Source organism: Hypanus sabinus, chromosome 1, assembly GCF_030144855.1.
Source record: "Hypanus sabinus isolate sHypSab1 chromosome 1, sHypSab1.hap1, whole genome shotgun sequence".
Lineage (NCBI taxonomy): Eukaryota > Metazoa > Chordata > Chondrichthyes > Myliobatiformes > Dasyatidae > Hypanus > Hypanus sabinus.
The window spans coordinates 110187308-110203938 of record NC_082706.1 but is presented as its reverse complement, the minus strand read 5'-3'; the positions used below and the strand labels follow the sequence as shown (position 1 = coordinate 110203938).

At 40.0% G+C, this 16631-nt stretch overlaps 1 protein-coding gene across 5 annotated transcripts in view; it reads left to right on the top strand.

Moving 5' to 3' along the window:
- The window catches only part of snap47 (synaptosome associated protein 47), a 32955-nt gene that overhangs the window by 4301 nt on the left and 12023 nt on the right, over positions 1-16631 (top strand). For 4 of the 5 annotated variants that reach the window (XM_059974294.1, XM_059974301.1, XM_059974285.1 and 1 more), the window contains exons 2-4: positions 4145-4699; positions 12659-13155; positions 16467-16579. In XM_059974294.1, the coding sequence (XP_059830277.1) occupies positions 4200-4699; positions 12659-13155; positions 16467-16579 (1110 nt within the window). In that variant the 5' untranslated portion in view covers positions 4145-4199. The remainder of the gene's footprint in view (positions 1-4144; positions 4700-12658; positions 13156-16466; positions 16580-16631) is intronic. The other variant, XM_059974310.1, reaches the window with a different exon arrangement.

Below are 16631 nucleotides of genomic sequence, written 5' to 3'. Positions count from 1 at the left end.
TTTATCCCTAACATCCTGCACGAGATCCTTAAACATCGACCACATCTCCATAGTACATTTCCCTGCAAAAACCCAATTCACACTTGCTGCCTCCTGCCTGTTAGCCATTCCTCTATCCATGCTAGTATCTTTTCTGTAACACCATAGGATTCTCTTGTTAAGTAACCTAATGTGTGGCACCTTATTAAATGTCTTCTGAAAATCCAAATAAATGTCATCCATTGCCTCTCCTTTGTCTATCTAGCTTGTTACTTCTTTGAAGAATTCTTAATAGATTTCTCAGGCAAAACGTCCCTTTACAGAAACCACACTGACTTGACTTAATCATTGGTCTCAAAGTACCTCGGAATCTCATCCTTAATGATAGATTCCAACACTTTCCTAGCCACTGAGGTTAGGCTAAATGGCCTATTATTTCCTTTCTTTTGCCTTCCTCACTTGGAGAGTGGAGTAACATTTGCAATCTTCCAGTTCTCAAGGACCATGCCAGAATCAAGTGATTCTTGAAAGGTTATGACCAAAGCATCCATTATCCCTTCAGCAATCTCTCTCAGGACTCTGGGATGTAATCCATCTGGTCCAGGTGAATGATCCACCTTGAGACTTTCAAGTTTGCTGAGCACTTTTTCCTTTGGCAATGGCACTCACTCTTGCTCCCTGACAGTCGCAGACCTCTAGTGCACTACTAGTGTCTTCCACAGTGAAGACTGATGCCAAGTGCCCATTAAGTTCATCTGCCATTCTTTGCCTCCCATTACTACCTTACCAGTATCATTTTCTAGTGGTCCGATATCAACACTCACCTCCCTTACATTGAAAAACTTATAGTATCCTGCTTTATATTATTGGCTAGTTTGCTCTCATATTTCATCCGTTCCCTTCTTATAGACTTTTTTGTTGCCTTTTGTTGAATTTTAAAAGCTTCCAAATCATTCAACTTCCCACTCACTTTTGCTACCTTATATGCCCTTTCCTTGGCTTTTATGCAGTCCTTAACTTCTCTTGTCAGTCACGGCTTCCCCTGCTATTTGAGAACAACTATTTCTGTGGGACATATCTATCCTGTGCCTTGTGAACTATTCCTAGAAACTTCAGCCCTCTCTGCTCTGCTGTCATCTCCAATATTATCCTCCTCTGATCCACCTGGGTGAGCTCCTCTCTCGTGCCTCTCTAATTCCCTTTATTCCATTGTGAAACTGATATATGTGACGTGCTTCTCCCCCTCAAATTGCAGTATGAATTCAATCATTATGTCTACTGTCTCCTAACGGTTCCTGTACATTAAGCTCCCTATTAAGATCTGGGTTATTAGTCTACGAAAGTCTTTTCTCTAGTAGGCTCAAGCACAGGCTGCTCTAAAAAGCCATCTTGTAGGCATTCAACAAATTCCCTCTCTTGCAATCCGACACCCACCTGATTTTTCCCGACTCCCTTTCATACTGAAGTCCCTCATTACAACTGTGATATTACCCTTATTGCATGTCTTTTCCAACTCCCTTTATAATTTCAATCTCGCATCTTGGATACTATTTGGAGGACTATATATGATTCTTATTATGGTTTTTTTAACCCTTGCGGTTTCTTGACTCTACCCACAAAGATTAAACATTCTCTGACCCTGTCACCTCTTTCTAAAGATGTAATTCCATCTCTTACCAACAGAGCCACACCACCACCTATGCCTTCCAGTCTGCCCTTTTGATACAAAGTATATCCTTTGATGTTAAGCTCCCAACTATGGCCGCCTTTCTGCCACAACTCTGTGATGCTATTATATACTACTTTGAGATTTATTATCTTGCAGGCCTTTACTGGAAAAATAAAGAAATACAGTTGAATTCGCAAACAAACTATACATAAAACAAGGACTGACGACCAATCAGCATGAAAAGGAGGATAGACTGCAAATAATACTGAGAACATAAGTTGTAAAGTGTTGTTGAAAATGAGTCTGTAGGTCATAGAATCAGTTCAGAGATGTGGTGAGTGAAATTATCTTCACTGGTTCAGTTAGCTGATGGCTGTAACTGTTCCTAAATCTAAGGCTTTTGTACCTCCTGTCCGATAGTGGCAACCAGCAGAGAACGATAATTAGAAAGTTCAGCAAACTTAAGCTATGAACAACTGTTCAAGTTCAACACACATCCAATTATTCTAGAAGGGACTTTGACTTAATGGACCCTTTTGATACGTGAAAGGTAAAGCCACTGAGGCAATTTTGGTACAGTAAAGTTGACCATTGAAGTCAATTGTGTCAAGATTTATACTATTTCGATTTGTTTGTTTAAGGGTTTGTTGGATGTGGGGAATGGGTGAGGATAGTTGTTGTTGTGCAGTTTAAAAAAATCTTGTTTTACTGTTTTCCAGAGCCATGTGAATTTATGCCAGAGAAAGATCAGTCAGATTGGTTCAGTGTCTTGTAAAAGGATTCCTAACCCTTTGTATTACAAGGGTATTACAGTCAGGAATTTTCATCAATTTAACTTCAAATTTTTATGTGAATCACATGTTCCTCTTTTTCCACAGTAGAACCCCCAAAAGACTGGGGAAAATTGTAAAGTATTATAAACTAAAAATTCAAAAAATTAAATGTCAGCATTTCAAAAGTATTCATCCTTTGCTCACTACTGAGTTGAATCACCTCTCACAACTATTGCAGCCGGTAGCCTTTTTGAATAAGTCTCTATTAGTTTTGCAAGATTTACCTATGCTTCCTTGTAAAACTGCTAAAGTTGTGTCGGGTTAGTTGCAGAGTGATGGTGGACAACAATCTTGAAGTCTTGTCAGAGATGTTCGATTGGGTTAAGGTCTGGACTCTGATTGGGCCACTCAAGGACATCAATTTTCTTTTGAAGCAACTCCATTTTTTCTCTGGCTGTGTGCTTTGGGTTGTTATCCTGCTGAAAGATGAATTTTCTCCTCAGATTAAGCTTTCTGGCAGATGGTTGTAGGGTTTTATCCAGGATCTCTCTGTATTAGGCAGCATTCATCTTTTCATCATTTCTGAAGTCTTTGCTGCTGAAGGGCATTCTCCCCCCCTCCCCCCCCCCCCCCCCCAGCATGATGCTACCTCCACCATATTTTACAGTAGTGATGATGTTACCTGGTGGATGTACCACTTAGTGTTGTGGTCAAAAAGTTCCATTTTATTCTCATCTGACCACAGACTATATTCCACACCTTTACAGTACCTTCTAAGTAATGTTTTTCCGAAGTCTTTACACGCAAAGATGTGCTTTTTTTAAAAGAGCCATGGCTTCTTCCTTGCCACTCTTCCATAAATACCCTTTTTGTGCCAGTCCTTGAAGATTGTGGAGCCATTGTAGCCATTGACACACTCAGTGACTGTTGGCATCACGGTAGCCTCTCTTAACAAGTGCTATTCTTCTGTGACTACTAAGTGTAGAGGGGTGGCCTGACCTGGGCAGTGTGGCTGTGGTTTCATATTTATTCCAGGATGAATTGTACTGAACTCAGGAATGTTCAGTGCCTTTGGACTTGTACCCTTCCCTAGATTCATGTTTCTCTAGCTTGCCTTGAATGGTTCTTTGTCTTCATTTTGATTTAGTTTGTTGAAAATCTACCATATTGTTGGACCTTGCAGAGTGAGGGGTATTTATTTAGGTGATCCTCCAATTTTTTACATTAACAAATTGGATGAGTTGGTAAGGTAATATACACTATTGCACCTGAGGAAAGCAAGCATAGTAATTACAAAGGGGATGAATACTTTTTCAGTCTCTCAATTTTGATGTTTAATTTTTAGTAAATTGACAGGTTTTGGAATTTTTTGATTTGGCACACCCATTGTTTTGTAGATTAACTCAAATCCTACTTCAATATATTGTAACTTTCAAAAATGAGACAGTAAAACGCGAAAATAGTTGTGAGGGATGAATACTTTTTCAAGGCCCTGTATGATGCATGTTTTGCTGAAGTGTCTCTTGGTGATGCAAATCCTGAATTCCATGAAAGGCTTAGTATTTTTGTAGGTTGTTCTTGTACTTGAGAAGAAATTGCCAGATATTAGAAATTCAGTTTTCCTTTAAAGAAAGCAAGAATGTTTATTTGGCTTTTTAAGCTGATCTGGGAATTTTTCTAAATGCCAAGCAAATTTCATTCCCTACTTTCTCTGATTCTCTAGATTTTCTTACATTTATTGATGTACGACCTCTCTAGAAGGGGCAGCAGCTACTGTAATGAACAAAGACGTGTGCATCCATTCGTGGCCTGGTTCTTACTATCTACAGAGTGAGAAGCGATGGGTTTATGGGAAGCTCTCACTCACACCGTACCAGTTGGCTTTCACATCTGACAAAGAAGGGATCACTCTGATCAGCTTCAAACTCTCTGGCATCACTGGCATCAAAAAGGAAACATCCAGCTTCATATTCAGCTCGCTAACTGTAGTGGTAGGTGATGGTGAGAAGCACTGGTTTAGTTCACTTCAACCCAACCGAACGGTGGTGTTCAATGTTCTTGAGCATTTCTGGCGAGCACAGCTGCTCTCATCAGGAGGAGAAGAGGTGGAGGCTGACATCAGGCCCATGTCAAAGGGCAGGGAGTTGATCAACCTGGCGTCCAGTTCTCAGCAACGCTTGGGAGACACAGCCAAAGTGCTGCATCATCAGGGTGAACAATTTGATCGCATCATGAATGGGCTAGACAAGATCGAGTCAGATTTGGATGTAGCAAACAGGTATTATGGCCATTTTATTGTGTGTGTGTGTGTCTGTGTGTGTGATTTGAGTTTAAGACATATGTCGACGTAAGTCACAAAAAAGGAGGCCAGGGGTGCAGTAGGTTATGCCCCAAAAGATATGGTGAATTAAAGGAAACAACCTTGTTCCACATGTGTGTGTGTGTCCTTGAGTTGATTTCTAAAATTTGTAAATGCATATTAAAATAAGGGAAAGATCCCTTCTCCAAACTTTTCCTAAAAATAAAATCCACTTTGGGTCACTTCTCGCCAATTATGAAACCCTTTTGCATTGCATCTATTCCTTACAAGGAAAATGAATCTTGCATGCAAACTAATTCCAGTCTTGTTCAGCATGCAGTTGTATTCTGAATCCTCCTTATTAACTGCAACACCTTGTCTCTGTCAAGTACAATTCATCAAGAAGTTACAGCTCTAACTTTGCAAATCTCTCATTCTGCTCTGATAGGAATCTTACCCACTGGACCATGTGCTCTTGAGTTGCTTTTCTATTTCTCTGAATCAACATCAATTCCTTTAAAATGCTCCCTAAAACTTGTTCATCTCATTTGCTTCAGTATTCTTCATGTACGTTCTAAGAAACAACTTTGGCTCATTTTTTTTAACATCAGTGACAGTACTACGTCAATACAAGTTATTGTCTGGCATTGTATGGGTTGTGTTTTTTTTTTCTATGCACTCTTGTACCTGAAGAATGCTCATGGGGTTACGAAGAAACAACTTGCTATACACCTGCTTCTGAGCAACACAATAAATGTGTAATGTAATCAATGCTTGTATTTGAAAGGCAGACCTAGTATTTTGGAATTATGTCAGTTTTGGATGAGGAAATTCCGGTTTGTTTCAGTGCTAGATAAATCCTCAAAGTACAGCCTAGAAACAGGCCTTTTGGTCCATCTAGTCCATGCCAAACCATTTAAGCTGCTTACTCCCATCATCCTGTACCAAGACCATACCCCTACCATCCATATACTTACCCAAACTTCTCTCAAACATTGAAATCATGCTTGCATGCACAGCTTGTGGCAGCAGATCATTCCACACTCACCGCCCTTTGAGTGAAAAAGTTTCACCTAATGTTTCCCTTAAACTTTGCACCTTTCACCCTTAACCCATGACCTTTGGTTGTAGTCCCACCCAACCTCATTAGGGGGAAAAGCCTTCTTGCATTTGCCCTATCTATACCCTCCATCAAATCTCCACTCAGTCTTCTACGTTACAAGAAATGAAGTCCCAAGGGATTGGATACTGTCACTGCTTGGCTAATGGTTGCATTTGAAATGCATTTTGCCAATGAGCATGATTTTTTAAAATATATTTTTAAATTTGCAACAGAAACCCTAAACCTACAGGGTGGTTTCTGAACTAATAATTCCTCCATTTTATAGGGTCTGGATATAACAAATCAGAATTCCTCAGTGACTGGAAATCACCAGGGAGCATGTAAGAACAGCTGTATGGATTAAAGCACAAACACCCATTTGTTGTCATCTAGGCACTTCACTTGGGTGTCTCACATTTTTAATCATTTTAATTGTGTGAAGATGGCAGTGTTAAAGCATCGATTCACTTTTTGGAGACAGCTCTTAGCGCTTTGTCAACTGATTGTTGCCTTTTTGTGTGTGAACTTTAACAGTGACTATTAGATTATTATTCCTCTGAAGATGGGAATCTTTATCAATATACTGGTGCCATCATTTATCAAAAACTTAACTGGATGAGTCATAAAAGGAGCAAGACAAAAACTGAGTAGCCTGCAGAAATCATTTTATCTTAAATTCCAAAGCTTTTCCATTATCTGAAAGCTTGTGGGAAGTGAGATGAATTACTTTCCAATTGAGTTCAGTTCCAACAACTCGAGGCTGAACACAAATGAGCATAAAGCAATCTACTTGATGCGTACCACATCATTCATGCCAACGCTGGCACAATGTGAATACAATATATAAAGCCCACTGCATTCATTTTAATATGCAATTCCAACGGTAAACCTGTGATTTCTACCATCAGAGGATGTGTAGTAAGTAAATGAGGACATCATCACTTAAGGGCTTCCTTCCAAGTTACATCTCTCCCTGATTTGGAAATATCACCATTCCCTTTTGCTTTCTGTGTCTGAAAACGGGAGCTTCCTGCCCAATAGCACTGTGAGAACCTCACCAGAAGGACTGCAGTAGTTCAGAACTTCTCAAGGGAAGTTGAGTATGGGTAAAGGTTGCTAGCCTTGCCTATGGTTTGGTATGTCCCTTACTTGGTTACTCTATTCAAGCTTGAAGATCAACCCTGCTTCAATAAGGTGCATAGAAGAGAGCATGTTTAAAGAAGCACCAAGTATAGCTAAATAAGGTGCCAATATGAATAAAGCTTGCTCTGCCATTTATCAAGAAGATAGCTGATCTGATTGTAACCTCAGTTCCAAGTTTCTGCTTACCTCTTGTTCTCTCACTTATCAAGCACTGATCTACCCTGGTCTTAATATATTCAAAGACCTGCTTGTGTGGCCCTTTGAGGAAGCAGTCCAAAGACTTGCAGAGGAAAAATATTCTTTAAATGGCCATCCAAATTTTAAGCAATGATCCTTAGTTCAAAATACTTCCAAAAGAAGCATCCCCTCCACCATACCTCCTTTTACAAGGCTGACTGATTAACTACCATGTTTAGGAAAAGTGCCAGCTTTTTTTATGATTCACACTGTCACAGAAATGAGACCTCAGACAATTCCATTTACTCTGGAAACAAATGAGTACAGTAAAGGCTAATTCTAGCTATTATAGCAAAGAATTGAACTTTGTCTCTGACTAAGCTGATCTAATATAATAATATGGGTATCTGTCTGACAGTGAAAGTTGTCAAGCTCTGTGCTCTATACATAAAGCAGGACAAATCCATCCTAGTTAATTACCATTTAGTAAATGGCTATCAACAATCAGCAATGGAAGGAAGTGTTTTTAATGTGTTCTGTTATCATGAAGACATCCTAATAGCCTTGGTCCAAATGTGCACTACTGAGTTACATTCTCAACTCACTTCAAATTTCTGATTTTGACATCAAGGCAGTATGCAGTGAGTAAAACTGAAGTCAGTGGGTATTAAAGGAAAAACACTCCAAAAGCAGGAGTCACACTACACAAAGAAAGATGGTTAATCATTCTGTTTCACTGCTTCCAACACTTTCATTACTGCTGTTGAATCACTTCCAATTTGCACATTATAGTAGCTTTGATATACCTCACTGTTTCATCACTAGATGTAAGTTGGAGAATTTCTTTCCAAAAATAATTGTAAGGAAAAGCCTCGCATGCAGGACTGCATTAGTTCACTCACCACCATCATCTTGAGGGCACTTAGGGCTAAATAATAAAGGCTAGCAAGGCCAGCATTCTGGAAAAAAAACAAAAAAAGCATATGCCTCTTTGAGGAGAGAATTTACTGAGTGGAAATCATTCTTGCTTATCTACGTACTAAGTGGCCAACCCTGGTCCTGAGATTGAATTTTGAGCTAGGGAAATGGCTTCAGCATTTACTTTTTCTATATATTTTTGTAGAATTACTTTGTACAAGTTCTCCTCATTAGTTCACCTCTCGCACTTGGAATCCATGAGATTTGACTGAAGCCATACACAGTGGTCACAAGATTATGGGCTGATCATATAAAACAGTGGTGTGTAGCAACTTCCCAAAGAGAGTACTACATCTTTGGAAAGACTATACACTGGATTCTTCGAAAGAGAAGGTTTATTGTTCAAGAACCAACAGGGAGTAGGGTCAGATGGTCTTTTTCCATGCTGTATGATTCTGTGGAATGTTCTTTGCTGGAGAGTTGGAAAGACTAACTCATTGAGGAAATAGGTTTACAGTGGAGGGAAAGGACTGGTGTTATTAGTAATGGTCACAATGAGTGGTGGGGTAAGCTTGAGAGACAGTCACCTACCTCTTATTTTCATATGGTCATTATGGTTGGCCGAGTTAAATTTTTGGTTACTAATGTTGAGGACTTGGTAACGGTGCTTTTGGAGGTTGGTTAGTGTTTAGATAACTGTCACAAATTTTCCTTACATAATTCACAAATCAGTACCCAAAAATGTAAGATATGGACTATAATTTGTTCTCACAGCATTTAGGTTGAAAAAGTTTTTTTTAAAAATATGCATTTCTTGCTACTTGCTCAAATGACACAGCATTATGGACTGTGACTAGAGTCTTAAGGGTACTATGGCATGAAAAAGGCCTATTGGTCCATTTAGCCCATGCCAACCTGATCTTTTGCCTAGTTTCATCTACCCACATCTGGGCCATATCCCTCCAAACCACTCCCATTCATGCACCTATCCAAACTTCTCTTAAATATTACATTTGAACCCTCATCTACCACTTCCAGTAGCAGCTTGTTCCCCACTTGCACTCTTTAAGTGAAGAATTTTCCCCCCAGGTGCCCCTTAAATCTTTTACCTTGAACCTATAACCTCTATTTATAGTCTCACCCAACCTGAGGGGAAAAAGCCTGTATGCATTCACCCTATCCACACCCTTGAAATTTTAATATACTTAAAGAAGATCTCCCCTTATCTCTTGTGCTCCAGGGAATGAAGTCCTAACCAATTCAAACTCTCCCTCTGACTCAGGTCTTCAAGTCCCAGCAATATCCTGTACTCTTTAAAGCTTATCGTTATCTTTTACGTGGGTAAGAGAATAACAGTACTCCAAATGCAGCCTCACCAATGTCTTGTTCAACTTCAACATAACATCCTGACTTTCTGTACTCCCGATTTATAAAAACCAATCTGCTAAAAGCTGTCCATACCAAAGTTCTCTGGACTCTGGGCAGGTCCCGGTGGATTAGAAGATGGCGAATGTCACACCACTGTTCAAAAAAGGATGTAGGCAACAGGCAGGTAGCTATAGGCCAGTTAGTTTAACATCTGTAGTTGGGAAAATGTTTGAAGCTGTCATTAAATAAGAAAGAGTGAGGCATCTGGAAAGAAATGGATCCGTCTGGCAGATGCAGCATAGACAGGCCTTGTTTGACAAACTTACTGGAGTTCTTTGAGGATATAATGAGTGCAGTGAATAGAGAGACCAGATGAATATTATTGGATTTCCAGAAGGCATTTGATAAGGTGCCGCATAAAAGACTTATCGTAGGATAAGGATGCATAGAGTTGGGGGTGATATATTAGCTTGGATAGAGGATTAGTTAACTAATAGAAAGTGGAGAGTTGGGATACTTAGGTGTTACTTTGGTTGGCAATCAGTGGTGAGTGGTGTGCTGCAGGGGTTGGTGCTGGGCCCACACTGTTCACGATATGCATTAATGATCTGGAAAAGGGGACCCAGTGTAGTATCTAAATTTGCTGATGATACTAATTTGAGTAGAAAAGTAAATTGTGTAGAAGATATGGAGAGTCTGCTGAGATATATAGATAGATTGAGTGGGAGAGGATCTAGCAGATAGAATGCAATATTGGTAAATGCAAGGTCATCCACTTTGAAAAGAAAAATAGAAGAGCAGATTAGTACTTAAATGGTAAAAAATTGCGGCATGCTGCTGTGCAAAGGGACGGGAGTTGAATCACAAAATGTTGGTTTACAGGTGCAGCAGGCTGTTGAGAAGGCAAATGGGGTGTTGGCCTTCATTGCTAGAGGGATTGAATTTTAGAGCAGGGAGGTTATGCTGTAACTGCATCGGGTACTGGTGAGACTGCAGCTGGAGTACTGTGTGCAGTTCTAGTCTCCTTACTTGAAGGATATGCTGGCTTTGGAGGTGGTGCAAAGAAGGTTTACCAAGTTAATTCCAGAGATGAGGGGTTAGACTATGAGGAGAGATTGAGTCGCCTGGGACTGTACTCACTGGGATTCAGAGGAATGAGGGGAGATCTTATAGAAACATAAACATATGAAAGGCATCGATAAGATGGGGGCAGGAAAGTTGTTTCCACTGATAGGTGAGACTAGAACCAGTGGACATAACCTCAAGTTTTAGGGGAATAAATTTAGGATGGAGATGAAGAGGAACTGCTTTTCCCAGAGGGTGGTGAATCTGTGGAATTCTCTGCCCAATGAAACAGTGGAGGCTACCTTAGTAAATATATTTAAGACGAGGTTGGATAGATTTTTACGTAGTAGGGGAGTTGAGGGTTATGAGGAAAAGGTAGGTAGGTGGAGATGAGTCCATGGCCAGATCAGCCATAATCCTTTTGAATAGCAGAACAGACTCCTTGGGCCAGATGGCCTTCTGCTTCTGTTCCTTGTGTTCTCTTTATTATCCTGTCTACGTATGATGTGATGTTCAAGGAATTATGAATATGTATTCCCAGTTCCTATCTACTGCACATCTCAGAGCCCTACCATTCACTGGGTAAGTCCTACCCTGGTTTGCCCTGCTAAAGTGCAACACTTCACATTTGTCTGCATTAAATTCCAACTGTCATTTTTTGGTCCATTTTCCCAGCAGGTCAGGAACACATTTCAAGTTTTGATAGACTTCCTTGGTATCCACCATACACCCAGTCTCAGGTGTCATGCACAAATTTACTGATCCAGTTTACCACAGTAGACACAGCAGCGATCTTCGCGCACACCATTAATCTAGTCAGAGAGACTGTCACCAGGCCTCTAGTCAGAGAGAGAGAATCATCTACTACTGCTCTGGCTTCTCCAGCTAAGCCAATGTTGGATCGAATTGACAAGCTAACCCATCCCTCCCCTATTTTAAGCTATTTTTTTAAAAACTTCACAACTGCCATGCTAGTTATGAAAGAATTCTGCACAAATCTTTAGCCCGTCAAGTGAATGTTTAAGGGTTCCTTCAGTGTCATTATGCATTTGTAGCGCTCCTCATGGTTTAAAAGTTTGTATGAGATTTTCATGCATGGAAAAAAAGGTATATGAAGCTTTTTTAAAATGGGGGTGAAGTGCCAGAAGCAAAGGTAACATGCCAGTGTTTATTTCATTGGCACTAGCAATTGGGGCAAGAGTTGTGATTTCACTGACCTGATTTGACTTTTGATTGCTGTTTGAAATAGAGTAGCAAGTTACTGAGCCAGGTATATCCAATGATTCCAGCAAAACCAAAGCCCCGAATGGTTTTAAAATGTGCGGAAGGGAACTGCAGGCCAAATGCTGACCAACCTGGTATGACAGACTCAAGTTTCTCTCGATGTCGTTGATAAAGGAATGGCGATGCAAATTTGAAGGCCACAAAGATCTTGAAAATGAAGCATAAAATTTGTTGCCTTGGGCAATATATTTTTGTCTTTTATATGAGCAGTTTTTTTGCCCTTTATTTTTCATTTTACCTCAACGTGATGTTTTGCAAGCTCAGTTGCATAGTGTACATCTTTTGTTTGCCCAGAAATTTCAGATTAGTGACTTTCCATCTGAAGTGTAAACTAATCAGATTTTTTAAGTCTCTGCACTTTATGATTCAAATATAAAATGTACTTTTGCTTGACTCTTGTTGCTGTGAAGCTTTTTACTTTTGTATTTCATTGTTGTCAGCACTGCATTTATTTTTCATTTCTGGGGGAATTAACCAGATGAAGTAAGACTAGAGCAACACATAGGCTCAGTTTGGTCTTCTTCCTGTACGATATTAGTTATACATTTCTGTATTGGTATATGGAGGAATTTAAGGTGGGGGCTATATGGGAGGCAGGGTTTGAGGGTCGGCACAACATTGTGGGCCGAAGGGCCTGTAATGTGCTGTACTATTCTATGTTCTATGTATTTAAAACAAACCTATGACTTCCCAGAACTAACTTTTGTCAAACACATTTATTTTATTCAATTTTGCATGTTGTATTTGACTCTGGTCCAATATTATAAACTACTATTAAGTTAATAAACATCCTAAGTTCTGTAGTTGACACTTAAGACGTTGTTGGCTTTCTGTATCAAAATTTCTGTTACTTGAAATAATTCATATTTATTGTGTGCTAGACTATTAACTGAGCTGGAGTCTCCACCGTGGTGGCCTTTCAGCAGTCGCCTCCGAAAGACTCAACAGGAAGGGAAGGATAAGCCAGAATCTCTGCCTTCTTCACAGGCTTTCGGAAAGGATGGCTTGATATTAAAAATCCCCATCCTTTACTCCCAGGGTCCAGACGCCAACCTAAAACAGGGTACACTCTCAGTTCTTTGCTCAGGTTTGGAAATTAAGGATACAAATGAGCAGCTTGTGCACAAGTACCGGCGGGAAGATGTTGACGATATTAAAGTGCAGAGTCCTTATGAGATCATTGTGCGCCAGAGGTTTATCGGGAAGCCTGACATCTCGTTTACATTGCAGTCTGCAAGGATGACTGATGTGATTTCCATTGTAGAGATCCAATATGCCAAAAAAGTGCAATTTAAAGAGGACCTATTAGGACTCTTCAGACCAGAGGATTCTTCTGTTTCAGAGAACCTTGGCATGGGCACCTCCTTATGGAATGCAGGTATGGCAAATTCACTGTTACTGCATTTAGGATGACACAATACAGTAGTAGTGCTGAATGTGAAATTATTGTCAAGCACGCAACTTACAAGAATGTTTAGAGACTGATGAAACTTGTATTCATTGCTGTCCACTGTTTGTGTACAGGGTAATCAATCGGATCTGTCTTGCTTCATTCTTCCATCATTTTCTGGACTACAAGTAATTCATTTAATTTTTTACCTTAAGACTCATTCATTGCAAGCTGATGCACAGGCTCAAAGAGCTTTCTTTTTGGCATTAATGAATGCTCCTAACTGCAATTTTGTTGATTAAAAATTCATTACATCATTGATGGTTAATGTGCTGCTCATGATCTCTTTGTCACCCCTTCTGTAGGATTATCCAAATAATCCACGTTCCTGTTTGCTTCCCAAAATCCCATAATTTTGTTTTGTTCTCCGTGTTTATACAATTCTTTTGAAAATTACTATTCAAGATTTAGTCAACAGTTTCTAGATTGTAAGTTGCTGTCTGTTTACAAAGAAGTTTCTTCCTATTACCTTTGCTGCTGTTACCAATTATGTTAAATACAGTATATTCTGGAGTATAAGCTGACCCCCCCCCCCCCACCCCTTTTGTAGAGGTTTTTGATTTAACCAGAAAAGATCACAAGATCTCACATGCTGGTACTTAGCTGTGCTGGATCCGGACCCTGGAAATTTTGTGAACCAGTACCTGCTAAGAAAACAGGCCTACACATTATAGACCATTATAAGCAAATTCTTAATAAATAAAACAGGGAGAGAAATTTTGGATTAGGTTTCCAATGGATAAGAATCCCCTGAAATGTAACCCCTGTGAAACCATTTAGCTCCCATCGTAATCTTGTTAAAACATAACACTGGGTGGCGGGATCAGTCCGTGTACTCTGTATTGAGTTTGCGACCACCACGTACAAAAGATTAAAACAAATGCAATGTGATGCTGGCTTCCAGCTGAAGGTTGTTGATTTTGCTAAGGGAACAAATAATTCTGCAGCTGCTTAGAAGTTTAGTGTAAATGAGAGAGAGTGAGAGAGTGGAGAAAGGCAGAGGACACGCTGAGGGAAATGCCAAAGACAAAATGTGCAAACAGCGGGAAAACATGCCAGTAGCCAGAACTGGAAGAAAAAGTTTTAGAGTGAGTGAATCACCAGCGATCATCAGGATATGTTGTTACCAGAGAAATGATTCGAGTTCAAGCGTTGAAATGGGACGAAAACCGCCATGAGGTCAGCGAAAATTTCAAATCTACGCGAAGTTGGTGCACCCAATCTAAGAACTGATGTGATCTTGTGTTGAGACAAAAAACAAAGATTGCTCAGAACATTCCCGTGGGGTGTTGTTTACGTTCAAGAATGTTGCTGGATGGACGAAGCGGGTTGCTTGAAGTGGGTTAAAGAGATGTGGCATCGATGTCCTGAAGGTGTCAGGAAGGAAAAGTCGCTACTTGTCTGGGATATGGTCAAAGCGCACCTGTCAGGTGAGACAAAATCATCATTGAAAACTGAAAATACAGACATTGCAGTCATCCCCAGAGGTTTGACGTCCATGCTCCAGCCACGAGATGTGAGTTTAAACAAACCAAAGAATTCATGCGTCGACAGTGGAACCAATTTGACTCAAAAACGGCCAATAAATATGACCTGTCTTCATGTATTCGTTTTTCCAAAGTTGGCACCCTCTGTATAAGCCGACCCCTAATTTTAGGACCAAAATTCAGGGCTAAATTCTCACCTTATACACTGGAATTTATGGTATGTGTACTTTGGAAATTGACTTTTTTGTCATTAGAAACTTAAAACAAAATACTCTCTACCTCTCTCTGCAACTGGATCCTAGGCTCATTGATAGATCCCAGTCAGCTGGATCAGTGGTAACTTTCCTCAACAAATGTACAATCAAGACTGCTTGCTGTACTCTTTCTACACTCATGACTGTGTGGCTAGGTACAGCTCTAATAGCATTTATAAGTTTGCAGATGACACCACTGTTGGTACAATCTGTTATGACAACTAGAAGGTGTACAGGGGATGAGATGTTTGAGTGGTTTCATGACAACAACATGGCACTCAACATTAGCATGACCATGGAATTAATTGTAGTCTTCGGGAAGGGAATTTGACACCAGTACTCAAAGGGGACAGCAGTGGAAAGGATAAGTAGCTTCACGTTCCTGGGCTCAACAGACCGATATTATCATAAAGAAAGTATGCTTGTGGTTCTACTCCATTAGGAGATTAAAGGGGATTTGTTGTGTCACAAAAAACTACAAATTACCACAGATGTACCATGGAAAGCATTCTGACTGGTTACATCACAGAGGGATATGGGGAGAGGGCAGGAACGGGGTACTGATTATGTATGATCAGCCATGATCACAGTGAATGGCGGTGCTGGCTAGAAGGGCCGAATGGCCTACTCCTGCACCTACTGTCTATTGTCTATTAGTGTGGAGATTTCAATGCCCAGGATTACAGGACCCTGCAGAGGATTGTTGGCTCCGATATATCACTGGCATAATTGTCCCCACCAGTGAGAACATCTTCAAGAGGTGGTGCCTTAAGGTAGCATCCATCACTAAAGTCTTTCCTTGCATTTCTTGATGTATAATGCTGGGAAGAGCAGAAGATTTGGTGCAGTAGAGGTTGAAGAATGAAAGCCTCTAAGAACTTATAAACTACAACCTGAAATTATTCCATAATTGTTGTGCAGTGGAATTAGTCAAGGAGGAGGTGCTTAACGAGCGGTGTTTGTGTGGTTGTAGTTGGAATGAAAAGGGAATTTTGGAGAAATGGTCCCATTGGATGAAGCCAACGTATGAATAGACAAAGTAGGAATAAAGATCTTTGTGATGATGGAGGCATTTTGGCAATAAGTAGAGGTGAACATTGATGGGCAGGGTGTGAAAGGGAGGGAGAGAGAGACACGGCCATTAAGCAATGTTATAATGGATTTTAATGCAAACCTTTGAAGCAATATTCTTATTATATACTTTTAATCAATTTTATATTTTTTTCAGTACTCTAGGTTTTGCATTGTGATTCAGAATGAAACAATATAGCCTTCCTGTCATTATAGATTACTTACTTTTACGTGAATTGTATGTAGTTTTTAATCACTACTTTCAGTTTCTTTTCTCTGTCAACATTAATCAGTGCTAACAGGTAATTCTGCTTTTTACTGCACCATTTCATGGGATTAGTTTTATTTCTTGTGTCTAAATGACCACCACCACTAATCTAAGTCAATTCTGAAATCTTTAAATACCCATTTGCTTTTATTTCTCCAGCAACTGGCTTCTTGGATAGGGTAATGCATCCTGCCTCAGCAAGTGGTGGACAAATGTCCCAACAGGTGTGTGAGCAGACAGTCTCAGAGGCTGAAGCTCAAGAGCTGAGACAGGTAAGTGCATTCCCCAAGATCTTTCCTGTTAATAGACTTAATGCTATGAGAT